Below are 27586 nucleotides of genomic sequence, written 5' to 3'. Positions count from 1 at the left end.
ACAACTAGGCTACCCCACTGCCCCGTGAAATCCAGAGGAAGGCAGTTGAGGACAAATGTAGAGAGGCAAGGGAAAGGAGAGAAAGAAATTCAGGACAGTCATAGCAATGAAGGGAAGTGAGGGAAAGAAACATGAAGGATTAGATGCAAGGGACAACAAGACAGAGCCAAGGCGGGTGAGGATGAGTAGAATGAAAGCAAAGCTGTCTTTCCCCCTGGGACTGACCCTACAAGCCAATATATTACCAATACGGAGTCTCAAGCAGTATTCACCAGCCACACTCAACTCAGTACAGACCACACTGCTGTATTATAGGTAAAGGAATGATTGCCTCATGTTTATTTCCAAATAGCACCTCTGAGTAACATGTTTATGGTGGTCATGTTAATCTCAGTTCACCAATATCACTGACTGACTGAGTTTGGTTTTACGCCGTTTTTAGCAATATTCCAGCAACATCACGGCGGGGATACCAGAAATGGGCTTCACACATTGTGCCCATGTGGGGATTCAAATCTGGGTCTTCGGCGTGACGAGCCAAAGCTTTAACCATTAGGCTACCCCACCGCCCCTCACCAATATCAGTGCTGTATGACTGAAATGAGTAACCACTATATTTAAAGCTTGATTTTACAGTTGACCGCGGCCTTCAGTGATTGACACCTTGAACAGCCTCCAATGTATGGCTCCAACAGCCATGAATACTTGGTACCTTCAATGGCCTTCAGTGTATGGCTCCTTTTATGTTCATTAGTGATTGTGCTCCAGCATGTCCAGGGCCCACTTGCACAGAACGATCTTAGCGCTACAATTATTGTAAATCCTTAAGATCGCGATCATGTAATTTTCTGAGTAAAATTGATATTTTATACTTATCCTGACTCATGCTCTTTGCTTGTCCCTTCCTCTTGCTTAACATAGTGGAACACTTGTATCTCCTTAATTGAAGCTCCTTCAATGTAAAATCACTAATTGGTACTCACCCACGAAGTTACCTCCCCTGCCGTAGAAGCTGAACAGGTGTCGCCACCCTCTGGCCTCATGCTTCACTCTCTCCTGATTTTGCGAGCCCAACACTTGAATTTACAGGGAAATCCAAAGTGTTATGTGGGGAGGATGGAGGGTTAATTCATGAGTCAGGATAAGTATAAAATATCAATTTTACTCAGAAAATTACATATTTTTCCTTATCCTGACTCATGCTCTTTGTTTGTAGAATCCAATCGGAGAGGTGGTGGGTAAACAGAATACTTTGGATTAATTAGTGATTTAAGTAAGTGATATTGTAATAACTTCATGGGAACTTCATAAGGCATTGAGACTTAGGATATTTCCTTATAATAATCCATAGATATATACACTATAAGTGGGGTATTACCTTACTAATATACTGATATATCAATATATATATATAAACTGCTACTCTAACGTAGCTGTACACTGAATATAACTCAGTATGAGCTTAAGGTTGAATAACCTAAGCTAAATATGTACATAGCCCTAGAACTCCATGGAGTTATAAGCTAGTGAATATATGTATCATATATCTAATAATCTCGTAAGTGAATATTAACGCCACGAGGGACTGTCAATTGCTGAGCCGAGGACCAAAGGACCGAAATGATGAATGCCAGAGACGCCCTCGTGGTGATATCTCTGAGATAGTGATTAGCAAACACCATGTTAGATTTCCAAAAGCATCCTTCCATAATTGTATTCAATGAACAGTTACCATGAAGGGCGAGGGTGGATGCCAATGCCCTGATTTCATGGGGATTTGATGCTGTTGGAGGGTCCAGTCCTGCTGCCTTATAGGCCAGAAAATGACAGTTCTTATCCATATTGATATGGTGGTACGAGAGACTTCTGTCTGATTTGTAGGCTTATAACGGATGAACAATCTTCTGAGCCGATCTTCGCCTTTGTTTTGGAAATCCACGAAATAGATTATGAGAGCTCTCGTACTGGGCATAGAGATAAGTCCAATGTATCTTGAGATCCAAGAATTGAGGATAGCGCAGGGATGTGAAATAACCTGTCTGGTTGACCTGGTAGTTGATTTTAGCGATGAAATCCCATCTTAATCCCAGGTGCTTGTCTTTGATTTTCATCAAACTGTATCCTCTCATAATCTAGAGCATGAATTTCAGATATTCTGGCTGCCGTGGCTAGCTTATAACAGGAAGACTGTTTTCTGTGAGAGAAATTCAAACGCTGTCGATTCCAATGGTTCGTAATCCTCACTTGTGAGGTGTCGTGAAACTACATTCAGATCCCAAGCTGGGCGGAATTTCCGCTTTGGTCCTCCAATCGAAAGCACGTAGTAAGGCCAGTAACTCTGGTGTTCTTGTTAATTTAACACCCGCTCTCATAGAAATCACAGAACTAAGCTGCAAGATATGTTGACAATGTCGAGCCTTTTAAATGTTTGTTTTGCCGTAAGTAACACAAATAGTCTGCCACTTGAGGATGCGTGAGCATCTCGCTGTAAAACCCTTTGTTTGTTGCATAATTTTCAAACTTTGCCACTTGTCATCGCATTGCCGCGCTGAGTATCGTATGCAAGCGTGACCGCTTTTGCCTCTGGTAGAATATCCTCTCTTGTTTAAACACATTTTAATACAGTCCATACGCGAAGTTTGAATACTTCTGGGTTTCTGTGCACCTGTTTGGTGTGAGGATGTATTAACAGGTTTGCGCCACTTTGGGTAGTTCTAGTGCCGGGTTGACCGATATCTTGTATTAAGGCGGAAACCACGCTCTGGCCGGCCAATAGGGCTGCACCAAAGTGAGTTGTAGGCTCTGGCGCTTGGTTGATTTTCTGTAATACTAGAGGTATTATTGCTGGGGCGGAACGCTGCACGCATTGAGGCCTTCCCATGAAATGCTTAGAGCCGCCTGTTGCCCATGCTTGTGGGTCTGGCACTGGTGACACGTAATGTCGGTAGTTGATTGTTGAACCTTGTGGCTTAATAGATCTACTAGCGGCCCCCTATTTGCTTGATTATCTGTGCAAATATCTCTGTATTGAGCATCCATTCTGTCGGGCGACGGTAGATGTGGCCGAGAGAGCGCCTGCTAGTATATTCCTGGCCCGGAAATGTGGCATGCTTTGACATGTAGATTTAGATCTTGGATTAATTCAACAGTTGAAAGGTTAAATTCAAAAGGTTCGGGCGATCTCGCTGAGCCTTGTCTGTTCACATAAAACGCCACTGTCGAAGTTGTCGGTATGTATCATCAGGTGCGATTCTGTAGAATGTTGCTCCAATGTCTTATGGCGCTGATTACAGCTTTCATCTCTAATGCGCTTATGTGGAGTTTGCTTTCTAGCTGAGTCCATAACCCTGATGTCGTCCGGTTGGAGAGATGAGCTCCCCAACCTTGGAGCCACGCTGCCTACATATAGATGGGTCTTGAATTCCTGCTCTGCTAAACAAATCCCTTCGCAGACATTCGATTTCTTTGTCCACCATAATAGATGAGGTCTGAGATGTATCGGTAGACTGAATGGTTGTAGGTCGCCGAGATGTGTATTGACGAAGACCTGTAACGGACGAACTGTAATCTGCCTATGACTGTCAAGTCTTGGGCTGATGTTAGAAGACCTAGTAAGCTCTGCCATTGTCGGCGGTAGCGTGACAGTAGAGCTGGTGGAATGATCTGTTGATCTTGAGCCAACGGTCTTCTGGTACCACTATACGGTTGAGATTGGTGATAAATCGGATTCCTAGGAATTGCAGATCTTGGCGATGGTACTAGGTCCGACTTGTGTAAGTTTACTAACCATCCCAGCTGTGTTAGTAGCTTTATGATGTAGTTTAACTGTAGTTTGAGATGCTGTGGATCTTGATCTACTTGTATCCCGTCAGTCGAGGAAGAACGCACTGCGCGAGCCCTTTGACGATGTAGATAGATAACAATCGGTTTCGCTATCCCTCGGAATAACCATGGGGCTGATGCTATTCAATGGGAGTACTTTCCACTGGTAATGTAACCCGCCTAGCGAAACCGGCTGGTATTTCCTGGATTCGGGATGTATTGGGATGTGCAGATAAGCATCTTGTAGATCTATACTGCCCATGTAGTCCATGGGGCTTAATCATCTGTCCGTAGCTGCGTAGATGTATCATAGTGAACCTGGGTGGTTTGTTTAAGTAAGTCTTGTTGAATAAGCTCATGTTGTAAATGAGTCTGTATTTCTCCTTGGAGTTCTTCTTGGGTACTAGGAAAACTGGGGAGTAGAAACCTGGTTCGATGTTTCCTTGCTCTATTACTTCTATGGCCTGCTTGGTTAGGAGTAATGTAACCGCCTCTTTAACTTTAGTAGTTGTTGTGCCTCTACCTCGAACTTGTGAGGGTTGACTGTTAGTGGAGGCTTGGCCTGTAGTGGGATACTGAAACTGCTGCTGAAGAATGTTGGAGACATAGGTGTCTTGAAGTATTCCCCAGTTTTCCCAGTGTAGTTGAAGACGCCCACCCACTTGTGACGGTTGTACTGGAACGGCTGGGGTGGAAGACTCCAGTCGCTCAACCTGTCTTTCAGCGCTTATAGTTGCGGGAACCTCTGGGTGTCCTGCCTCGCCCTGACCCTCCTCTATAGTTGCCATATGGGCTTAATTTAAAAGAATCTCTTCCCCTGAACTGGCAATCTTCCTGTCTCTAGCTCTTTGTAGGCCCGTGAATTTAGATCTCCCTGAGTATCTTTGTGAAGTCTGTCGAATGACACTGGCTAGCGGTCCATCGATTTAATCATCAGGACTTCTCTAGAATCCTTGGTGACTTCTTTGAGACTGTGTCTATTCCTCCGCCAAATATGGATGGGGAAGACCACGGGCTGTATATAGTGGAGCTGTAAAGTTCTCACCCCAGTTGCAGGAAGCTAGGAGGCCTTGACGACGAGCTAAGGTCAGTGCTGCTGAGACAGACGCCAGATGATCTGTTAAAACTGCTGGTCCTTCTTTGCATCAGTAGGGCCGAAAGTAAATCATTCTGTCATCTTCAGAGGTCGTGGTTCAAATCTGGAGATAAGTGTCTCATTTATTGTTCTAGATCTATTTAGACCGAAGAACATACTGGCGCCATGGTTTCTATCTGAACCAATTTCCATCATCAATCTTGTAGTACTTGTTCTTGGCATCGGAGATCAGCTTATAGTTCTCATCGATGTCTTGGCGCTTTGAAGAAGGGTTCCATATTATGCGGGAGAACTTCTTGGCTTCTGAAATTTGGCAGATGTGGCGCCTGAACCTTTGTGGCTTTGTTAAATGCTGTATCTAGGTTCTGAGGTACCGCCGCAATCGGGTCGATTGGGGTAGTGTAATAGCATCTGCGCCATCTTCTTTCATCAGATAAGTCTGCTCTTTATTGCCACTTTGAAGGTGATGAGAGATCTAGATTATTGACCATCCAATATCTTATCTCTGCATCTGAGAAAATAATTCCTCCATCATCTTCCATTCCATCATCATAGATAAGAGGTTGTTGCTCTTCTGATGTAGGGCTGTGTGGCTCTATCTCTATATCGCTTGACGCTTGTGGAGATCTAGTTGTAGGCTTATGTGCAGACCTGTGAGGTGATCGACGCGGTGATCGGGCGAGGTGATCGCCTTGGTGATCTATATCGATAGGTTGACCTTCTTGGCGATCTATGAGGGGACTGATAGCTTCGCTAAGCTCTTGTGTAGTCCCTTGCTGATCTTTTAGATGAAGACGATCTGGGTTCAGGTGTCCTTCAACGCTTCGCTTCTTCAGCTTCAGATGTCCGGGTCCTGGGGAACGATGATATGACCTTCGCCAAGGCTTGCGGTGGTCTGCGATCAGATTCCATATCTGAGTATGACGCCAAGAAGGTGATGATTCTTCCCGCCGCTAAGGCCTTCGCTGGCTGTACATCTGGGTCCTTCGCCGAGGTGGTCTGTGACTTCCTTCGCTGGCTGCATTGTCGCGGGCTGCTACGCTGACAGATGGTGCCCCTGGGTGCTGTTCACGCTGGAGCCTTCGCTGGCTCGACCCTGGGATGGCTGCTTCTCCAGTCTATAGTGGCCTTCCATCATAATCATGATCTGTTTCATAAGATCGCTTTGGGATGATCTGCGACGAGTAGATGGTGCCCTTTCTGCTGTGTTAGCGGTGGGGCCTCAGCCGCATCTCGCCTGACATCAGTGTAGAGGCATCAGGCTGCTTGTTGATCTCTGCTGACGCCACTGTCGCTGTCACTGGTCGCTTCTTGTATGCATGTCGGTATGATGATCGGCTGGTCATCGTGAGGCCCAATTCTGCTGCTGGAACGATCTCGCCTGAGAAAGTTCTCGATGACTTCGTGATTTCCCTTTGAGGAAGACGCTGCCCTGGGGTACGGTCTGCGCTGAGAAGACGCTGAGGCCCTCTTGACTTTGTCTGCGCGCGACTGGATGTCTGGAGAGGCCGGTCGCTTCTTAGAGGTGACGGACTGCATCCCACGCCCCTTCCGATGGGGTCTCAAGCAGAACACCAGACGGAGGGGATCACTCGACAGCAGTTGACTGGATGGGCAATCCGGACGATCGCCATGTCTACACCTAGTTTGCGCGGACTCTATCTGCAACACGCCTCAAGACGCAAAGATGGTATTTATCAAAGGCAGAATTGGTTAAATTTATGCAGTAACTGCAACGGAGTCAAACGCACAAGGCGAGTACAACTAGGGCATACCACATGCGATCCGCGAGCGAAAACGTAATCTACAAATAGTACAGTTTTTCATCAATGTAAAACTAGCTGAACAATCACTTAACTCACGGAATAAACAGTAGAAATAATGATTAATTATTAACGCAAATAACTGAAGGATACTAGCTATACCTTTATAGTAAACTATAAAAGGTAACTAACTAAGAAAACCAAAGGATATAGTGTGTAAGGAGACACAGGCGCTTCACATCCTGCTCACTGGGCTAAGAAGGAGAGAGTGAAGCATGAGGCCAGAGGGTGGCGACACCTGTTCCCGCCACGGCAGGGGAGGTAACTCGTGGGTGAGTACCAATTAGTGATTTTACATTGAAGGAGCTTCAATTAAGGAGATACAAGTGTTCCACTATGTTCGCAAGAGGAAGGGGACAAGCAAAAGAGCATGAGTCAGGATAAGGAAAAAATTTAACAACTGCTCTCTCGATATATTATTTGATATTCGTGATTTCCCTGTCATGAATTCTTTACAACACTTCTGTAGCCATATTACATTTTCTGGTTATATTGTGAGAAAACCAATACTTCTAGGGTATATTTTGATTTTACATACACAAAAAACAAAAAGGAAAAAAAAAAACCAGCTGTGCATTAAACAATGTCTCATTGACAACCAGTGGCAAATCATGCATTTAGGTGTTATATCATAAGTAAATATTGTCGATATTTTGATATATTATTATAATTTTCATAATTATTAAGTCACTAAATCTAGACCCAAATTTATGAATGTATTTTTCGCAGTTCAATATTTTCATAAAACATGGGTAGGTATTTCCGTGGTTGAAATATCACATTCTCAATTCATAAATCAAGACAGTTAAAATGTAGAAAAAATATATGCTATCGCCCACGTGTCGGTTCCTTCAAGATTTCTTGGAATGTTTGTCATGAAAATTCTGCAAGGTGCGATTGAGGGAGGTATGTATTGTGTGCTGGGACCAGTATCACTCTCTATTTGCGCAGTATGCTATGCGCACTTGCAGACAACTGTAGACAGGAGTCGAGTTTAAGAAATTCGCACCTCCACCGTTGAAGAGTGCGATCTTAGCTAAGATCGGGATCTTAAATCCATACGGTCTTACAATCGCTCTAAGATCGGCTTTGTGCAAGTGGATTAGGGCAATTGTATGGTGATTGTAAAGTTGATTGTAAGGCCCTAAGATTGATTGTAACTAAGATTGCTCTGTGCAAGTGGGCCCAGGACTGACTAGTTTAATATCATTATAGCTGGCATTTCTCAGTGAAATGAATTCATAGAAAGGCATGTGAAGACATAAGCTGCTTTTCCCTCACTCGTCCTGGAAGTCCAAGGATGGTTTGATAGAGCTCCACTTTTGTCTGAGAGTCTGTTTAGTTGCTTCATCTGCAAATATATGGTCTATTGACTGAAGTGAGAGCTGCCACAACTGGAGGCGTGTCAGTCCAAATGCTTGTGCTGCATGTAGGTATTCCTCCGTGACTGTGGTCTGGTACACACCCTTCCCGTCAGTCTACAATAAATGAAGGAGAAGAAGTTTTAGCATTCAACTGTCTATTGTCATACAAATGTCTATAAAACCAAGTAGAATCATCCCTCGCAATTTGAGATACCGTGGGTTTGGTTAAATGGCGGGGTAATCTGAGTGTTCCAGTCATGCACTGTCATAAAATAGTCTATCAAACCAAGTACAGTCATCCTTCGCAAAAACGGCCTTTGCGATACTGAAGTTTCGGTTAAACCGCGGGGTAATCTGAGTGTTCCAGTCATGCACTGTCATAAAATAGTCTATCAAACCAAGTACAGTCAGCCTTCGCAAAAACGGCCTTTGCGATACTGAAGTTTCGGGTTAAACCGCTGGGTAATCTGAGTGTTCCAGTCATGCACTGTCATAAAATAGTCTATCAAACCAAGTACAGTCAGCCTTCGCAAAAACGGCCTTTGCGATACTGAAGTTTCGGTTAAACCGCGGGGTAATCTGAGTGTTCCAGTCATGCACTGTCATAAAATAGTCTATCAAACCAAGTACAGTCAGCCTTCGCAAAAACGCCTTTTGCGATACTGAAGTTTCGTTAAACTGCGGGTAATCTGAGTGTTCCAGTCATGCACTGTCATAAAATAGTCTATCAAACCAAGTACAGTCAGCCTTCGCAAAACGCCTTTGGCGATACTGAAGTTTCGTTAAACCGCTGGGTAATCTGAGTGTTCCAGTCATGCACTGTCATAAAATAGTCTATCAAACCAAGTACAGTCAGCCTTCGCGAAAACGCCTTTGGCGATACTGAAGTTTCGGTTAAACCGCGGGTAATCTGAGTGTTCCAGTCATGCACTGTCATAAAATAGTCTATCAAACCAAGTATTAGTCAGCCTTCGCGAAAACGGCCTTTGCGATACTGAAGTTTCGGTTAAACCGCGGGGTAATCTGAGTGTTCCAGTCATGCACTGTCATAAAATAGTCTATCAAACCAAGTACAGTCAGCCTTCGCAAAAACGGCCTTTGCGATACTGAAGTTTCGGTTAAACTGCGGGGTAATCTGAGTGTTCCAGTCATGCACTGTCATAAAATAGTCTATCAAACCAAGTACAGTCAGCCTTCGCATAAAACGCCTTTATGCGATACTGAAGTTTCGGTTAAACTGCGCGGGTAATCTGAGTGTTCCAGTCATGCACTGTCATAAAATAGTCTATCAAACCAAGTACAGTCAGCCTTCGCAAAAACGGCCTTTGCGATACTGAAGTTTCGGTTAAACCGCGGGGTAATCTGAGTGTTCCAGTCATGCACTGTCATAAAATAGTCTATCAAACCAAGTACAGTCAGCCTTCGCAAAAACGGCCTTTGCGATACTGAAGTTTCGGTTAAACTGCGGGGTAATCTGAGTGTTCCAGTCATGCACTGTCATAAAATAGTCTATCAAACCAAGTACAGTCAGCCTTCGCAAAACGCCTTTCGCGATACTGAAGTTTCGGTTAAACTGCGGGTAATCTGAGTGTTCCAGTCATGCACTGTCATAAAATAGTCTATCAAACCAAGTACAGTCAGCCTTCGCGAAAACGCCTTTGGCGATACTGAAGTTTCGTTAAACCGCGGGTAATCTGAGTGTTCCAGTCATGCACTGTCATAAAATAGTCTATCAAACCAAGTACAGTCAGCCTTCGCGAAAACGGCCTTTATGATACTGAAGTTTCGGTTAAACTTCGCGGGTAATCTGAGTGTTCCAGTCATGCACTGTCATAAAATAGTCTATCAAACCAAAGTACAGTCAGCCTTCGCAAAAACGCCTTTATGCGATACTGAAGTTTCAAGAACTGGGCGGGTAATCTGAGTGTTCCAGTCATGCACTGTCATAAAATAGTCTATCAAACCAAGTACAGTCAGCCTTCGCAAAAACGGCCTTTGCGATACTGAAGTTTCGGTTAAACTGCGGGGTAATCTGAGTGTTCCAGTCATGCACTGTCATAAAATAGTCTATCAAACCAAGTACAGTCAGCCTTCGCAAAAACGGCCTTTGCGATACTGAAGTTTCGGTTAAACTGCGGGGTAATCTGAGTGTTCCAGTCACAAACCCTGCATCTGTAAGATTTAACACATATGCAGAAAGGGAGTTTTAGTAAAAATATCTTACTTTAGAATATGACATCACTGTGTCCTTACAAAGAGGTCACTTACGATCTTTCAAGAGTGAGTGAGTGAGTGAGTTTGGTTTTACGCCACTTTTAGCAATATTCCAGCAACATCACGGCGGGGGACACCAGAAATGGGCTTCACACAAGGTACCCATGTGGGGATTCGAACCCGGGTCTTCCGATCCCGCCCCACGATCTTTCAAGAGGGAAGCCCTGCCATCATGATGGTTGAATACCAAGCTTCTTTGACGTACAAACCATTATTCTTGAGTTCAAAGACAGGATCTTAAGGATGACAATCAACCTTGATAGTAGTAGAGGTAACTTACACAGATAATGACTGGGTGTTGCTTGTTGTACCAGTACTCCAGGTGGTGTGAGCTGTAGTCCGACACTGTCTGAGCCTTCAAGTTGGAGGTCATACATGTTTCTGGAACACAGTCAGTGAAAGAAGACTACTTTGAGTGGCATTTTAGAAGCTGGGAACTACAATATTGACAAACAGCTTTTTTTTTGTGATTACGACATTTGGATTCAGATTCTTGTATCGTTGTCAAGTTATCAAGGGGATTCCAGATATGAGCTTCATATTGGAGTAAGAATACCCAACAGACTGGACCCAAGAGAAGCAAAAGTGCCCTTTAATCACCCTAAATTTGGAGTGTGAGTGAGTGAGGGAGGGAGTGAGTTGGGTTTTTCGCCGCTTTTAGCAATATTCCAGCATTATTCCTGCAATGTCACAGCAGGGGACACCAGAAATGGGCTTCACACATTGTACCCAGGCTTTGGTATGATGAAGGAACGCTTTAATCACTGGTCTACCCCACTGCAATCCCTAGATTTGAAGTAGGGAGAAGCAGATCAGAGGTTACCCAGAGTTTCCAGAAATAACTACATGTCTGTCAGTTTCCACTGAACTGAAAGTTAGGTATAATCAACAGCTTTTAAATATTATCTATGTTTAAAACTGGTAACCCCAAGGGCATTGTGTTGTTACTTGTGATAGCTAGGCTACCATTACCCTCAGTGATGGCAAGGAGTGCTCGTACTGGACAACACTCACCAATGGGGATGCGTTGTTGTAGAACACATTGTGTTAGGTCCTTGTAGTCTTCGGGACACTGATGCAGAAACGTCCCATGACCTATCCTTCCAACAGTAGTGCCCTTGATAACTTCATAGGTCTCCTTGAAGCTGGCAATCTACACCGAATCAGACTTAAGTATAGAAACTGGGATTATGTCGGGTCTGTGTTGACAATACCTGTGAAGATCCATATTTGTCGTAAGAGGCGACTAAGGGGATCGGGTGGTCAGGCTCCTGACTTGGTTGACACATGTCATTGTATCCCTATTGTGTAGATCGATGGTCATGCTCTTGATCACTGGATTGTCTGGTCCAGATTCAATTATTTACAGACCGCCGCCATATAGCTAGAATATTGCTGAGTGTGACGTGAAACACAAACCATACCAAACCCAATCTGTGTTGACAAAGATTTACATGACAAACAACACTGCCAGAACTAACACTGAACAATTTGACATCTTTCAACATGTTTAATTGCAAATTTGACGTCTCTACTGACAAAGTCGTCTTCTGTCGTTTGTTCACGCGAAGTGATACGATGTTGTTTTCTTACCCCTGGAAAAAAGTTTGACGAAAGCATAACCCATGGATAAGATGACCCCCTTCTACAGACTGCTTTTTTTGGTCATCAAAATTCGGCTTATAGACGGTAATATACGGTATGTTAATGCCTGTCAGATGTAATAGATTTAACTGACTGGTCTTCTGATACAGGAGCCTATGTATACCATAAGCTGTGTTGACTCACCTCAGCTAGATGTAAAGCCAGCTTCAGCCCCTTGCTGTGAGCATACTGGAAGACAGGGATATAGTCTGCAGCATCTCCAACCTGTGACAAGAAACAACTTACATAATGGCTACCCTTTCCACATTTAATTGTGTCATCACTGATTTTTTGTCATATATTCATATATTTTTCTCCAATATTTTTCCATAAATGTCCAGTGGAATTTGTTTTGGCTGATAATCAAGACTATTATTCTCTGGATTTGAACATAATTAATGCAGTACTACTCAAATTAGTTCTCCACAGCACTGTATTTCATTACTCTAGAATAGTGACACTGGTCAACAGATCATTAAATTTTTCACCAAAAATGTTGCACATGAAACATCATTACAGCGTTTTGCATGACACATAATGCATCCATGGTTGGGCCACAGAAAGAGTACACAGCACATTCTACATGAACTAAAAATGAATCATTCACTGATTTGAAATGTCACAATTTCTAAAAAAAACCCTCATATATTTTCATTGCAATGTACAATATATTTAAGAATTATAAGTCACGCCATTGTGGAAACCAATGGTTTATAGAATAAGCATTGTTGCGTACAATCAATTCAGACTGTTTAAACCAGATGCTCACCAGTTACACATTTGATACCATGGCCAAGATAAATCCTGTTTGCAACAGAAACCTCTTCTAACACGCATGAGGTACATCGGACATATTCCACCTTGACATGTGGTTATCTAATTAAGACCCATGAAGATCTGGGTTAGAATGACCTTGAAGATCCTGGTTAGAATTGGTCTTCAGTAGCCCATGCTTGTCATACATAAGAGACGACTAACGGGATCCGCTGACTTGGTTGACACGTCATCATATCCCAATTACGTATATCGATGCGTATGCTGGTGATCACTGTATTGTCTGGTCTGAACTTCATTATTTGAAAACAGCCGTCATATAGCTGGAATATTGCTGATTGTAAACCAAAAGTCACTATGTTCTTTCATCTGATTGGTTGAAAAACGTGATCAAATGGTATTCGATTCCCGGAAATTCACTGCGTATTAATACATACAAACATTGCTCACACAATTGTATTGTTACGTCGTCAGCTGTGATGACGTCATTAAAATCATATTGTGACGTAAAGTCCGAATGACGTCACAAATGAGCAGGTCCAGATGCTACCACGGGAGACAGCCGAACATCCGGCTGATGACATTTCACTGCTGTACCCGTGCAGACACAAAAACGTGTGTGGACCTTTTGGTTTAATTTTGTGTTTACAATGTCGATAAACATCATGTGTTGGCCAATTTCCGGGTGTTATTGAGTATCTGAAGCACGGGAATATTTCATTTGAAACCTCTGGCTGACGCCGTTGGTTCCAAATGAATTCCCGTGCTTCAAATACTCAATAACACCCGGAAATTGGCCAACACATGATGTTTATCTCCTAAGTGTGATATTAAACAACCAAGCAACTTATCTCATTACAGAAGACTTACCAATGGGTCTCCACTAAAGTCGATCCCGCACACAACACCATTGGATGACTGGGCATATTTGTGGGCCAGGTCCACAGTCTTGTACGCCACGTCCACCCCATTCCTGCGGTCAATGGAGGGGAGTATCCTCACAATGGTGTCCACCCCTCCCTCTTCACACTCACGCACAGCCCTCAACATACAGTCCAGATACACCTCGGGGGTCAGTCCAGTCTCTGGGATTGTCTTTGGGGTTGAGCGGAGCTCCAGGTACTTCACGTTGTCCTCAGCAAACTCATGTATGATGTCATGGGTCAGCTGAGGGCAGATCAATGTTATTCATGACAAGGAACAGAGAGGTGAGGAGAAATGGGGTTTAACGTCGTACTTGAGAATATTTCGGTCATATGACTACGATGTGCATGCGTGTATGTGTGGCTGCTTGTACTAGCCCCGACTGAAGCTTGTTTTATAGTGCTAGCTCAGTGAGATACCTTGCTGCAGTAAAGCATGAATACCCTACTCAGACACATTATACGGACCTCGAGCCGACCAGTCCTTGTTGCTATCATGAACTGGTGATCTCATGGATACAGAGTGTATGCCCAGAGAGGGAAAGATTGGAGATTTGATCACAAGACACATCATACCAAAAGATGGCATGAAAGGAAGAAAACAAGAACAATTTGATTCGGAGTGAGCGAGTGAGTGAGTTTAGTTTTAAGCCGCTTTGAGCAGTATTCCAGCAATATCACGGCGGGGAACACCAGAAATGGGCTTCACACATAGCACCAATGTGGGGAACCGAACCCAAGCCTGCAGCGTGATGAGCGAACGCCTTAACCACTAGGCTACGCCATCGCCCCTTTGATGTCAGAAAATCAGCTATAATGAATAAAAACTCTGCCCTTTCTATACAGGTTTGTTAAAACCTGGAAATATTAAAGCTCAAATTCCAGCTCAAGCTGCTGTGGAGATGACTGATTGCAGGTGAATCTGTATCTTGTTGACAACAATTATTACGAGAAGGGAGAATCCAATGGTTATTGCTAGTACTTACAGTGTAGATGGCGTGAGCGTCATTGCATATCATGTGGATTTGTTTAAAAATGTTGAATGATCTGGAAAGTAAACAAAGTGATTACAACATACTGCACGGAACACATGTGACTGTTTTAATTAATTGTGAATTCAAAATATCAGAGGATAGTCAGTTTCGGATATCTGACGAACCAGTTTCTATGTGGCATGATGCCAAACTAGAGATGGAAATTACATGAATGGATTACTATGACACCAGATGTTTGTGGAAAGGGCAAGCTTGTCCTGCACTGTTGGTATTGCTGGAACTAATTCAATTTTCATTAAAAAACTAAATGCCAGTGAGAACGGAGGTACCAAAACTCAATGAACAGGTCAAATAAGAGATAGAATCACATATCATGTTGACAAGTTAGCGTCATATTTTTGTCACAGTTCAAGCTTCCTATTGTCCCAGAGAAATATTAAGAAGACAGGGTTTTTAAAAGCTGTTTATTTGTCTGCATTCAGAAAGATAAACATCAGGAAAAGTTGATAACATATCAGGTCCCATGTTAGTTACATGGGTGTTTCCTATATCAGGTCCCATGTTAGTTACGTGGGTGTTTCCTATATCAGGTCCCATGTTAGTTACGTGGGTGTTTCCTATATCTGGTCCAATGTTAGTTACATGGGTGTTTCCTATATCCGGTCCCATGTTAGTTACGTGGGTGTTTCCTATATCAGGTCCCATGTTAGTTACGTCGGTACGTGGGTGTTTCCTATATCAGGTCCCATGTTAGTTACGTGGGTGTTTCCTATATCAGGTCCCATGTTAGTTACGTGGGTGTTTCCTATATCAGGTCCCATGTTAGTTACCTGGGTGTTTCCTATATCAGGTCCCATGTTAGTTACGTGGGTGTTTCCTATATCAGGTCCCATGTTAGTTACATGGTTGTTTCCTATATCAGGTCCCATGTTAGTTACGTGGGTGTTTCCTATATCAGGTCCCATGTTAGCTACCTGGGTGTTTCCTATATCAGGTCCCATGTTAGTTACGTGGGTGTTTCCTATATCAGGTCCCATGTTAGTTACGTGGGTGTTTCCTATATCAGGTCCCATGTTAGTTACATGGGTGTTTCCTATATCTGGTCCAATGTTAGTTACATGGGTGTTTCCTATATCAGGTCCCATGTTAGTTACGTGGGTGTTTCCTATATCAGGTCCCATGTTAGTTACGTCGGTACGTTGGTGTTTCCTATATCAGGACTCACGTTAGTTACGCGGGTGTATCCTATATCAGGTCCCATGTTAGTTACGCGGTGTATCCTATATCAGGTCCCATGTTAGTTACGCATTGGGTGTTTCCTATATCAGGTCCCATGTTAGTTACATGGATGTTTCCTATATCAGGTCCCATGTTAGTTATGTGGGTGTTTCCTATATCAGGTCCCATGTTAGTTACATGGGTGTTTCGTATATCAGGTCCCATGTTAGTTACGTGGGTGTTTCCTATATCAGGTCCCATGCTAGTTACGTGGGTGTTTCCTATATCAGGTCCCATGTTAGTTACGTGGGTGTTTCCTATATCAGGTCCTAAGTTAGTGGGATATTTACATTATACATGATCAATAACCAAACACTTACTGCGTTGATGATTACATTACCTGATTAGTAATTAAGTGACATATTAGATTTCATTATTCTACCAGCAATTAGAGATGGATGTAGAATGAAAGGACAGTGCTTACCTGTAATGAGAAAGATCCTTACTGGTGCAAGTGTATGTGATGGAAAAATTCTCAAACACACATGCACATGATATGAACAATAATGAATGGCAAACGACCAAGAGCGATGACAACACTAAACTAAACATTGTCCTTTAAAAGACTATGAGCTTAAGACAATAAAACTAAATCTAACAAACTTAACTAAAACTAAATGCTAATCTATATACTATCAGCACATGAACTAAAAGTATGAACTGCAGATGTAACTATACTAGCTCAAAATGATAGGTGAATAATACAACTAACGGTGTGAAGATAGAACTAAAGCAAGTTTATTTATGAAGCTTTATCATTCAATGACAGATAATCGGATGTACAATGAATGTTTACACAGAACACTTCAGTTAGGACCTACAGGTCTGGATGACATCGGTGACAATGTGTTTATTAAACAATTATGCGTAAGTTTTCCTGAAGATGACTACTTGTCAAAAGTCAATCACACTCAATATCACAGATGAAAGTTTCATAGTTCAACATATGGTTGATATATTGTTTGTGGCACATGTAAGCAGGCTCATCATCAACGTTGTGTACCGTATATGACCGTCTATAAGCCAATCCCATGGATAAGCCGACCCCCAAACTTGACCCTCAAAATCAGTGTCAAAATCATATCTCTCATGGATAGGCCGGCCCCCCGCGATGGGTCGCGGCCAACAGAGACCAGGGTACCCGGTAAGTATGTTCCATCAACGACGAGACACCATTACGAGAATATTACATAATAAAGATTACCGGTGTTTGTTTACCTTTTTTTAACGATCACTGCTTGCATCAACAACGAGACGCCATTTGGAAAGTGGATATACAGCATAAGTGTTGGTGAGAATATTACATAATAAAGATTACCAGTGTTTGTTTACCTTTTTTAACGATCACTGCTTGCATCAACAACGAGACACCATTTGGAAAGTGGATATACAGCGTAAGTGTTGGTGAGAATATTACATAATAAAGATTACCGGTGTATTGTGGCAACATGTGTTTGTGTTCCTTTTTATATCCCGACGATCACTGCTTGCATCAACGAGATGCCATTTTGTGAAATCGGTGAGTATGGAAATATGAACCCAAGAGAAAAAGTACCATCGGTAAATAAAAACTGAAGTCAACTTTTGTTTCAAAATATATTATTTAAGTGTCCATATTTCATCTATATATATATGACAATAAGAAAAATAGTCCACTAACAATAAACACTGACTTTTTGCAAGAGAGTTCTGAGATTTTCACAAGTCATCGGCCGTAAACCCATCAAATTCTGTGTCACTGTCCTCGCCAGCCAGTTCCGTCCACGCTAATTCGTTGGTTGTATCATCATAGTAATCATCCAGATTGTCACAAATAAGCACATCTTCTTCTTCTTTTCGGTTTTCTGGCGTCAGAAATTCCGAAAACAAAGCATCGTCCTCGGTTCCGTCCATCGCATTTGAAATGCCACATTTCAAGAACAAATTCTTAACCATGAAGGTGGGAAGTTCGTTCCACGAGTCCCTGGCCCATCTTGCAACTTCGTGGAGTGGAGCCTTCCTCATTGCGTTGGACTTGGTGAAAGTGTGCTCACCATTGATCATCCATTCCGACCACTTTTCCCTTACGTTCACCTTGAACGGCTTGTTCAGGGAAACATCCAGTGGTTGTAGTATAGATGTGCAGCAACCCGGAATTACTGCCTGGTGCATCTTCTTCTCCACTAACCTGGTCTTCACTGACTGACACAAATGGGCCCTAAACATATCCCAAACTAAGAGTGCGTTGCATCCTCTCATTCCTCCTGGTCTCGCAGACCACACGTCCTCCACCCAACGGTTCACGAGAGTCTCGTCCATCCATCCCTTGGGATGAACGGCCACTACCACACCTGTAGGAAACTTTTCCTTAGGCATTGTCTTACGCTTGAACATTCATATACGGTAACTCCGTCCCTGTTTGGGCACCATTTTGTCTCAGGTTCAGGCTTCCTATTGTCCCAGACAAATATTAAGGAGTTTTTCTAAAAGCTGTTTACATCCCTGTAATGAGAAACATCATCATCAGAAAATGTTGATGTCTGTCGGTTGTCATACCAGGCGGACTGGTGACAATTAACTGTCTGTATTACATTCAATAAATAAAATAATGGATTAAGTGAAATAGGCAAAATATTTTTAATTACTCAGGTGTTGCATATTGTAGCCATCAAAATGAAAACTAGGGTTACCGACGCCACAAATCGGCACAAGGTCAGTGAAATCTGTGGAAATAGTGATCTTGGTGTAGTATGTTTTTATGATATGAAATATATTCAATTTATTCCTCACACACTGTCTTATACGTGAAATGCCAGTGCAATGTTTGCTTAGTAATGAGTGATAAGTGGTGTATTTCCATTATATGTGATCAACAACCCAGAATTAACTACCTTGATGATTATATTACCTGATTAGTAATTAAGCAAAAATATTAGATAGATGTAGAATGAATATATAAGGAGAGCACTTACCTGTAATGGGAAAGATCAACATCAGAAAATGTTGATGTCTGTCAGCCATCATCAGCCATTTGAGGGTCCCTGGGACTCATGCTTATAATTTTCATGGGTCCTGACAACAAAATGGGGTCCCAGGCACTTAAATATTATTATAAATACTGTTATTGTATTGTGTATCATGATCATCACATTAATTGTTACAGTGAAATTAAATTGCAACAAATGATACCATAACCCAGCTAGTAGCAAACTCCAATGATAAATTATTGTTACTTGATTGGAATTTTTACAAAAGTATTTGAACTTTTCATGCGCCCTGTGGATGCTTAATAAATTTCACAAGGCCCATTGTCAATTTTGAAGCATGTGAGGATGCAGGAGTCTGTGTCCCTGTAACCTCTGCATCATACCAGGCCTACAGGTGACAATTCAAATTGTCATTACGTTGCTACTGGTAGAAGCTGTGAATTGGCTGTAGGTCAGATAGGGGCAGCATGTACAGTGGAAATGCTGTCTTCGAGATAATAAAGAAGTATGTCTACCTGCAACATTTAGTCCTCCACAAAGGTTGACCATAACATTTCTGAAATTACCTGTCTATATTAATGAAACCTTTATTGACAAGCTGATATGTGATAACTTATTCTACCATGGATATAGTTTTGATCATGTATCAAGATGGTTTACATCTCTTTAGGGTTCAGCATGCTTGCATGAGGTTTCTTTATGTTTTATGTGACTAGTTATGAAAGTCTGTTTCCTACTCTTCTATTCCAGCTGTCTCATTCCCCATCAAAGGTCATCTTGTTGGAGGTGAAGGTCGGGTCATGTTTGACCTTCCTGTCCACTAGAGCTTGTAAGCGCCACTTTGCTGAAACTGGTGTTGAGGTGTGCATGAAGCCCTGCAGAACACAAAATATTGTCTCAATGTAGTTGTGCATGAATATATACATTCTTTCTTCCCACAGAGGTTACTCCTGTCATATCTTCCCACGTGAACCTCTGTTCTAATAATACGCCCTTTCATGGTGTGAGCTGCTTCAAGACTCGTGATTGGAGGCAATCAGATTTAGTTGTGCAATACAATATGAACCCGTTAGAGAAAAGTACCATCGGTAAAATAAAACTGAAGTCAACTTTTGTTTCAAAATATATTATTTAAGTGTCCATATTTCATCTATATATATATGACAATAAGAAAAATAGTCCACTAACAATAAACACTGACTTTTTGCAAAGAGAGTTCTGAGATTTTCACAAGTCATCGGCCGTAAAACCCATCAAATTCTGTGTCATGTCCTCGCCAGCCAGTTCAGGTCACCGCTTAATCGCTGGTTGTATCATCATAGTAATCATCCAGATTGTCACAAATAAGCACATCTTCTTCTTCTTTTCGGTTTTCTGGCGTCAGAAATTCCGAAAACAAAGCATCGTCCTCGGTTCCGTCCATCGCATTTGAAATGCCACATTTCAAGAACAAATTCTTAACCATGAAGGTGGGAAGTTAGGTTCCACGAGTCCCTGGCCCATCTTGCAACTTCGGTGGAGTGGAGCCTTCCTCATTGCGTTGGACTTGGTGAGAAGTGTGCTCACCATTGATCATCCATTCAACCACTTTTCCCTTCGTTCACCTTTGAGCGGCTTGTTCAGGGAAACATCCAGTGGTTGTAGTATAGATGTGCAGCAACCCGGAATTACTGCCTGGTGCATCTTCTTCTCCACTAACCTGGTCTTCACTGACTGACACAAATGGGCCCTAAACATATCCCAAACTAAGAGTGCGTTGCATCCTCTCATTCCTCCTGGTCTCGCAGACCACACGTCCTCCACCCAACGGTTCACGAGAGTCTCGTCCATCCATCCCTTGGGATGAACGGCCACTACCACACCTGTAGGAAACTTTTCCTTAGGCATTGTCTTACGCTTGAACATTCATATACGGTAACTCCGTCCCTGTTTGGGCACCATTTTGTCTCAGGTTCAGGCTTCCTATTGTCCCAGACAAATATTAAGGAGTTTTTCTAAAAGCTGTTTACATCCCTGTAATGAGAAACATCATCATCAGAAAATGTTGATGTCTGTCGGTTGTCATACCAGGCGGACTGGTGACAATTAACTGTCTGTATTACATTCAATAAATAAAATAATGGATTAAGTGAAATAGGCAAAATATTTTTAATTACTCAGGTGTTGCATATTGTAGCCATCAAAATGAAAACTAGGTTACCGACGTCACAAATCGGCACAAGGTCAGTGAAATCTGTGAAATAGTGATCTTGGTGTAGTATGTTTTTTATGATATGAAATATATTCAATTTATTCCTCTCACACACTGTCTTACGTGAAATGCCAGTGCAATGTTTAAGTTAGTAATGAGTGATAAGTGGTGTATTTCCATTATATGTGATCAACAACCCAGAATTAACTACCTTGATGATTATATTACCTGATTAGTAATTAAGTAAAATATTAGATAGATGTAGAATGAATATATAAGGAGAGCACTTACCTGTAATGGGAAAGATCAACATCAGAAAATGTTGATGTCTGTCAGCCATCATCAGCCATTTGAGGGTCCCTGGGACTCATGCTTATAATTTTCATGGGTCCTGGACAACAAAATGGGGGTCCCAGGCACTTAAATATTATTATAAATACTGTTATTGTATTGTGTATCATGATCATCACATTAATTGTTACAGTAATTAAATTGCAAATGATACCATAACCCAGCTAGTAGCAAACTCAATGATAAATTATTGTTACTTGATTGGAATTTTTACAAAAGTATTTGAACTTTTCTGCGTCCCTGTGGATGCGTTAATAAATTTCGCTGCGTCCATTGTCAATTTTGAAGCATGTAGGATGCAGGAGTCTGTGTCCTGTAAATCCCTGCATCATACCAGGCCTACAGGTGACAATTCAAATTGTCATTACGTTACTGGTAGAAGCTGTGAATTGGCTGTAGGTCAGATAGGGGCAGCATGTACAGTGGAAATGCTGTCTTCGAGATAATAAAGAAGTATGTCTACCTGCAACATTTAGTCCTCCACAAAGGTTGACCATAACATTTCTGAAATTACCTGTCTATATTAATGAAACCTTTATTGACAAGCTGATATGTGATAACTTATTCTACCATGGATATAGTTTTGATCATGTATCAAGATGGTTTACATCTCTTTAGGGTTCAGCATGCTTGCATGAGGTTTCTTTATGTTTTATGTGACTAGTTATGAAAGTCTGTTTCCTACTCTTCTATTCCAGCTGTCTCATTCCCATCAAAGGTCATCTTGTTGGAGGTGAAGGTCGGGTCATGTTTGACCTTCCTGTCCACTAGAGCTTGTAGCGTCACTTTGCTGAAACTGGTGTTGAGGTGTGCATGAAGCTCCTGCAGAACACAAAATATTGTCTCAATGTAGTTGTGCATGAATATATACATTCTCTTCCCACAGAGGTTACTCCTGTCATATCTTCCTACGTAACCTCTGTTCTAATACGGCCCTTTCATGGTGTGAGCGTTCAAGACTCGTGATTGGAGGCAATCAGATTTAGTTGTGCAATCAGCGACGTTGTTTCAAAAGTGATCATTCGCAAGGCCTTGGTAATTTCCGTATACTTCGAGAAAACTAAACGTTTCTTCTAGACAGAACTCAGTCATGTTATGGCGGATCAGTGGCGTCTCCATCGCCCTCGTTGACTAGCCATTAAACTTCTTGTGTGTAACATCAACACAAGTCCCCGGCAGATGGGGGATATTTGTGGCCTCACATTTGCTTGTGTTAGTCGATGTAACACGTGTTCTGATTGGATAGAAAGAAGGGAGATAATTCATGTTGCGATCTTTTGCCGCTAAGGGATTTTACGAGAACCGGGAAATATGGCCGTATTAGAACAGAGGTTCGTAGGAAGATATGACAAGTAACCTCTGAGGGAAGAGAATGGAATATATACTGAGAGAAAAAATTGAGGGATTGCATAAAATTTCAGATTTTAATCACGCCAAACATAACAGACTTGATTCATTGTTTTCAGTTTAAATAAAGAAAGGCAGCATCGAGTATGTCCCTGACATGCTATTGCAACTGTCTGGCAACATCTGGGCATACTTACAATCAGTGTCCTCATTGTATATATATAGGTCAGAGAATAGAGACAATCCTTTATTTTTTCCCTTCAGTATATTATGCAGTGATCAAATCTAACAAGGGCATTGGAATATAGTGATAATGTAAAAGTTAACTTTCATATTAGGGTAATGACATCAGAGATTTATATAAGAATCAAAATTAGGTGTCCTCATTAAGCAACTTGGCACAAAAACATGATTTAAATATTTGATGATTTTAAAGTTCTGAGTTCCATAAATTCTGTGCAAATGGGACATTTTTAATTAAAACTGGGAATCTTTTCTGTGTCTTTCTTCACACTTTCTGAATAGGTTTTAATAAATCTGTGGACATAGATCTCTTTCCTTTCACTTTATATTTCAAACACTGTAATAGTTTTAGCTGCTTATAATCAAGCAATATCTCTGTGGGGATGAACTATCAACAGCTTCACACATGATCACTAAATCAGGGAAAGGAGCAGCACCCAATAATAATAATAATAATAACAGTGAGTTTGCATTGTGCTTTTTCCATACTTGGATGTTATGCTCACAGTACAGTTAGGATTTATCAGAGGTGAGGTGAGATGAAATTGGGTTTTACGTCGTACTTGAGAATATTTAGCTCATATGACGAAGTGTATGCATGTGTATGTGTATGTGCGGCTGCTTGTACTAGCCCAGACTGAAGCTGGTTTTATAGTGCTAGCCCACTGAGATACCATGCGGCAGTGAAGCATGAATACCCCACTCAGACACATTATACTGACTCCGAGCCGACCAGTCCTTGTTGTACCCATTAATGCCGAGCGCCAGGCAGGGACCAACAAGTACCATATTTTAACGTCTTTTGGTATGACGCGGTCGGGGATCGAACCCGCGACCTTCCGCTCTCCGGGTGGACGCTCTAACCACTACACCACGGAGGCGGTCAGGATTTATCAGAAGAAAGCTTGGTGGAAAAGATGGGTTTTGATAGAAGAGGTTTGACACTGGTGGACATCAAGGGGATGATTGTTCCAGGCAGCGGCTGCAGCATATGTGAACAATTTCTTCCCGAAACTAGAGAGTTTCATTTTTGGCACAGAAAACAGATGTTTGGTTTCAGACCGAAGGGTTCTGCTGGGACAGTGCAATGGAAGTAAGTCGCAGAGGTACTGTGGGGTTGTTTGCGAGTAGCATTGGAATGCCAGACAAAGGAGCTTCTTTAGTGATAGACAGGGTCTGATCTTGCTGATGTTCCTTAATTGTAGGTTGCAGACTTTAGAGAGGTGGCTGATTTGCTTGACAACCCTGAGGTCTTTCACATGGGATGACAGAGGTATAGTAGAATTGTTCACTCTCAACAGGGTGAATTTGGCATTTCTGACCCGTCTGCAGTGGACCTGTTTTCCGGGGGTTCAGCTGTAGTTAATTGTTGGTCATCCAAAGTTTGATTTCTTCACAACAATCAGATGTTCAGGAGATGGCCATGGCAGCAGCAGAAGGACTTGGCATAAAAAGATTACCAGTACACAGCTGATCATCATCAGCATACAAGTGGTGCAGGAGATCATGCATATGTTTGCTGCTGATGTTGCCAAGAGGTCTGGTGTAAAGACTGAACAGTGTGGGTCCCAAAACCGATCCTTGTGGGGTGCCGCATTGAAGTTAAACAGGACTGGATGAAATTCCATTGATGACTACTTTCTGTGTTCTATCTGTAGGATTGAATCCACTTCAGTGTCTATCCTCTTATTCCAAATTCTGAGTCAAGATGTGTCAACAGGTTGTTATAGTGATCAATCATGTCAAAAGCTGCACTTAGATCAAGAAGAATTTGAAGAGCAATGTCACCATTGTCCACAACACACTGTATGTAATTCAGAACTTTCAACAAAGCAGTTTCAGTGCTATGGAGAGGACTATAAGCCGACTGATAGGGGTCATGGAGATTGTGCTTGCGAAGATGTGCAGACAGACGACAGATCACAGCCAGCTCACAAGTTTTGATACAAAAGACAGACACCCAAGACAATTAATTGGCATAAGCCCCAGCAATACTTGGCCATACTTTGCTGAACCAATGATGGCCAGGCAGACAGGACATATGGCTTTAGATGACTGATCAGTATTATAACATGAGCTACAAATAACTCGTAACCTGATAATTGTGATGCTTTTGACTGACCTCAAGGAATTATTTTCCATTGACAGGTTTGAAAATAAGTTGACATGTGTAAATTCTTGACAAATTCAAAGGTTGAAAATAATAACAACTCTTTCAAGAACTTAATTTCTGCTTGCTTGCTATTTGAGGACGTGCTGCTTCATTGGAATGTCGTGAAAATAGGACAAAATCTGAGGCTGGTTATTACGGAAGCGCTGAAGGTACCTGATGAAATCAAATCTATCTTGAGCGCACGAGTTAATATGTTGAGTGCACAAGTTAATATATTAAACGCACAAGTTAGTTTTGTTGAGCGAACAAGTTAACATCTTGAGCGCACAAGTTAGTATGTTGATCGCACAAGTTAATATCTTGAACGCTCAACTAAGTTTTCTTGAGCGCACAATTTAATATATTGAGTGCTCAAGTTAGTTATCTTGAGCGCACAAGTTAACATCTTGAGGGCACAAGTTAGTATGCAGAGCGCACAAATTAAAATCTTGAGCGCACAAGATACGAACTTGTGCGCACAAGTTAATATCTTGAGCGCTCAACTTCGTGTTTAGCATCTTATGGCATTAATGGAGCGCACATTTGCTTGACTGCTGGCTAAAGTATACAAACTTATATCCTTTTTGGAAGATTTCAAACGATGCAAAGTCAGAGTTAAATAGGTGGTTATGATGAAACTATGTAAAAGTCTGCAAATTTATCATGAACATTGATAATGTTTATCATGTAAACGTTCATCATCTTTATGCTTGTCAATACTATTCTTTGTATCTGATTTTACCACTTTTTGTTTTATTACATACAGCAGGCCCAGGTATGTGTAATGTCATAATAAGAATTAAAACATAAACATGACTAGGAGTTTATTGCAGGGATGAATAGTGTTTTTACTTGCTTCTTATATTGGTACATATTGTTATGAACACTAGCGTAAAAGCTTGGATAACTTGTTTTGTGCTACGGCTTTATTATGTATATATAGTATTACATGACCATGAAAAATGTTAACATTGAGTGTTATACTTAATTATCTTATTTATAAAACTGATGTCTGATGTATTAGAAGTAAAGTCGACCACTTTCAGGGAACTATAGTCTGTAGTCTTGGTTTGCTGGTATCAGTAACTGTTTCCTAACGTGGGTACAATGGCAGTTTAACTCATATAGTTTATATCATATAAAACCCGCCTGATTTATTTGAGCCATTAGTATGTGCATGTATAGCACATACACCAACTTTATTTCTGACTTTATTTCTTACTAAAATACCATGTTCCCCATTTTACTTCCTCCGTTTCAATCCCTTATGTATAAGTATGTAGCTATTTAACATGTTTTAACAACACAGGAAGTTAAAGAATAAAAACATTGATGAAGACGTTGTCTTGAGCGAAATTCAACACCATCCGGGTCCAACACTCTAAGCAACGACCGTAAAGTATCCTGTTTCACGATTAAACCGCATTGGATACATTTTTGTGCATCCAACGATAACCATGTCTTTGTCCAGATCGTCGAAGTTGTCCCCAATAAAGTCTGTAACATCAGCGGGGCGGTGGGGTAGCCTCGTGGTTAAAGCGTCCGCTCGTCACACCTGGGTTTGATTCCCCACATGGGTACAATGTATGCAGCCTATTTCTGGTGTCCCCCGCTGTGATATTGCTAGAATATTGCTAAAAGCGGTGTAAACCGTACTAACTCACTCACTGTAACATCAGCAATTCTGGTATCTAGTGCGAAAGAGGGACATACACCTCAGAATACGCTCCAAGTGGCGTACTATACTATACCATGATTTTTGACAAGAAGATGTGTTATGTGTTTGTATTGGAACCCAAGACTGAAATAAGCATGAATCAGCTAGCGTTTCCGCTCCTCCTTGCTTCCACATGAACTGCTTATGGAGCAGTGTATCTGAAGATACCAAGCTGAGCGCTCAACATACTAGCTCAAGATACTAACTTGTGCGCTCAAGATAAATTTTATTTCATCAGGTCCCTTCAGCGCTTCAAGGGTTATAACCCAAACAAACGTTTAATTTTACCAATACGTCTAGAATAACATACTATTTTTGGCAGAGCTGCACAAAATTTCCTCAACCCTTCGTCTGACATTTTTCGTTCAAAACAGCATTTCTTTCCAGACTTTCTTTCACAGCGTTGCTGTAGAGCGAGTCGGACCGACTGGGCAACAATCTTGCACGCTTCGGATACCGCGTACCAGTTTACATAGTTTTAGTGGAATGCATTCTTTCCATTTCACGTTTAGCACCATGTTGTGTAATAAATAATGATGTGCAAAAGAAGGAGAGTGGAACTGTTTGAGATGAACAAACGATTAAAGCTGAAGTAACGCTGTACCACAAAAGATACATTCTAATAT

At 41.7% G+C, this 27586-nt stretch overlaps 1 protein-coding gene across 3 annotated transcripts; it reads right to left on the bottom strand.

Annotated features, from left to right (window-relative positions):
- Positions 1-305: 305 nt before the first annotated feature.
- On the bottom strand, positions 306-27398 carry LOC124256541 (adenosine deaminase-like protein). 3 transcript variants are annotated; one of them, XR_006892947.1, is made up of 9 exons: positions 27271-27398; positions 22187-22323; positions 14707-14767; positions 13668-13964; positions 12168-12248; positions 11394-11532; positions 10660-10760; positions 7932-8219; positions 306-778 (listed from the first exon to the last, which is right to left on the bottom strand). XR_006892947.1 is itself a non-coding variant. In XM_046690528.1 (8 exons), exons 1-8 carry the CDS (start codon positions 27316-27318, stop codon positions 8019-8021), a joined length of 1065 nt encoding a protein of 354 aa, XP_046546484.1. In that variant the 5' UTR covers positions 27319-27398; the 3' UTR covers positions 7926-8018. The 3 variants fall into 3 exon arrangements, 1 of the variants encoding a protein (XP_046546484.1); XR_006892948.1 differs by lacking the exons at positions 22187-22323; positions 27271-27398 and adding an exon at positions 19697-19833; XM_046690528.1 differs by lacking the exon at positions 306-778 and having other exon boundaries at positions 7926-8219.
- Between the last annotated feature and the right edge of the window lie 188 nt (positions 27399-27586).

Source organism: Haliotis rubra, unplaced genomic scaffold, assembly GCF_003918875.1.
Source record: "Haliotis rubra isolate DU_JTF1 unplaced genomic scaffold, ASM391887v1 Scf63, whole genome shotgun sequence".
Lineage (NCBI taxonomy): Eukaryota > Metazoa > Mollusca > Gastropoda > Lepetellida > Haliotidae > Haliotis > Haliotis rubra.
The sequence above is the reverse complement of the archived record's forward strand: the minus strand, read 5'-3'. Positions and strand labels throughout refer to the sequence as shown.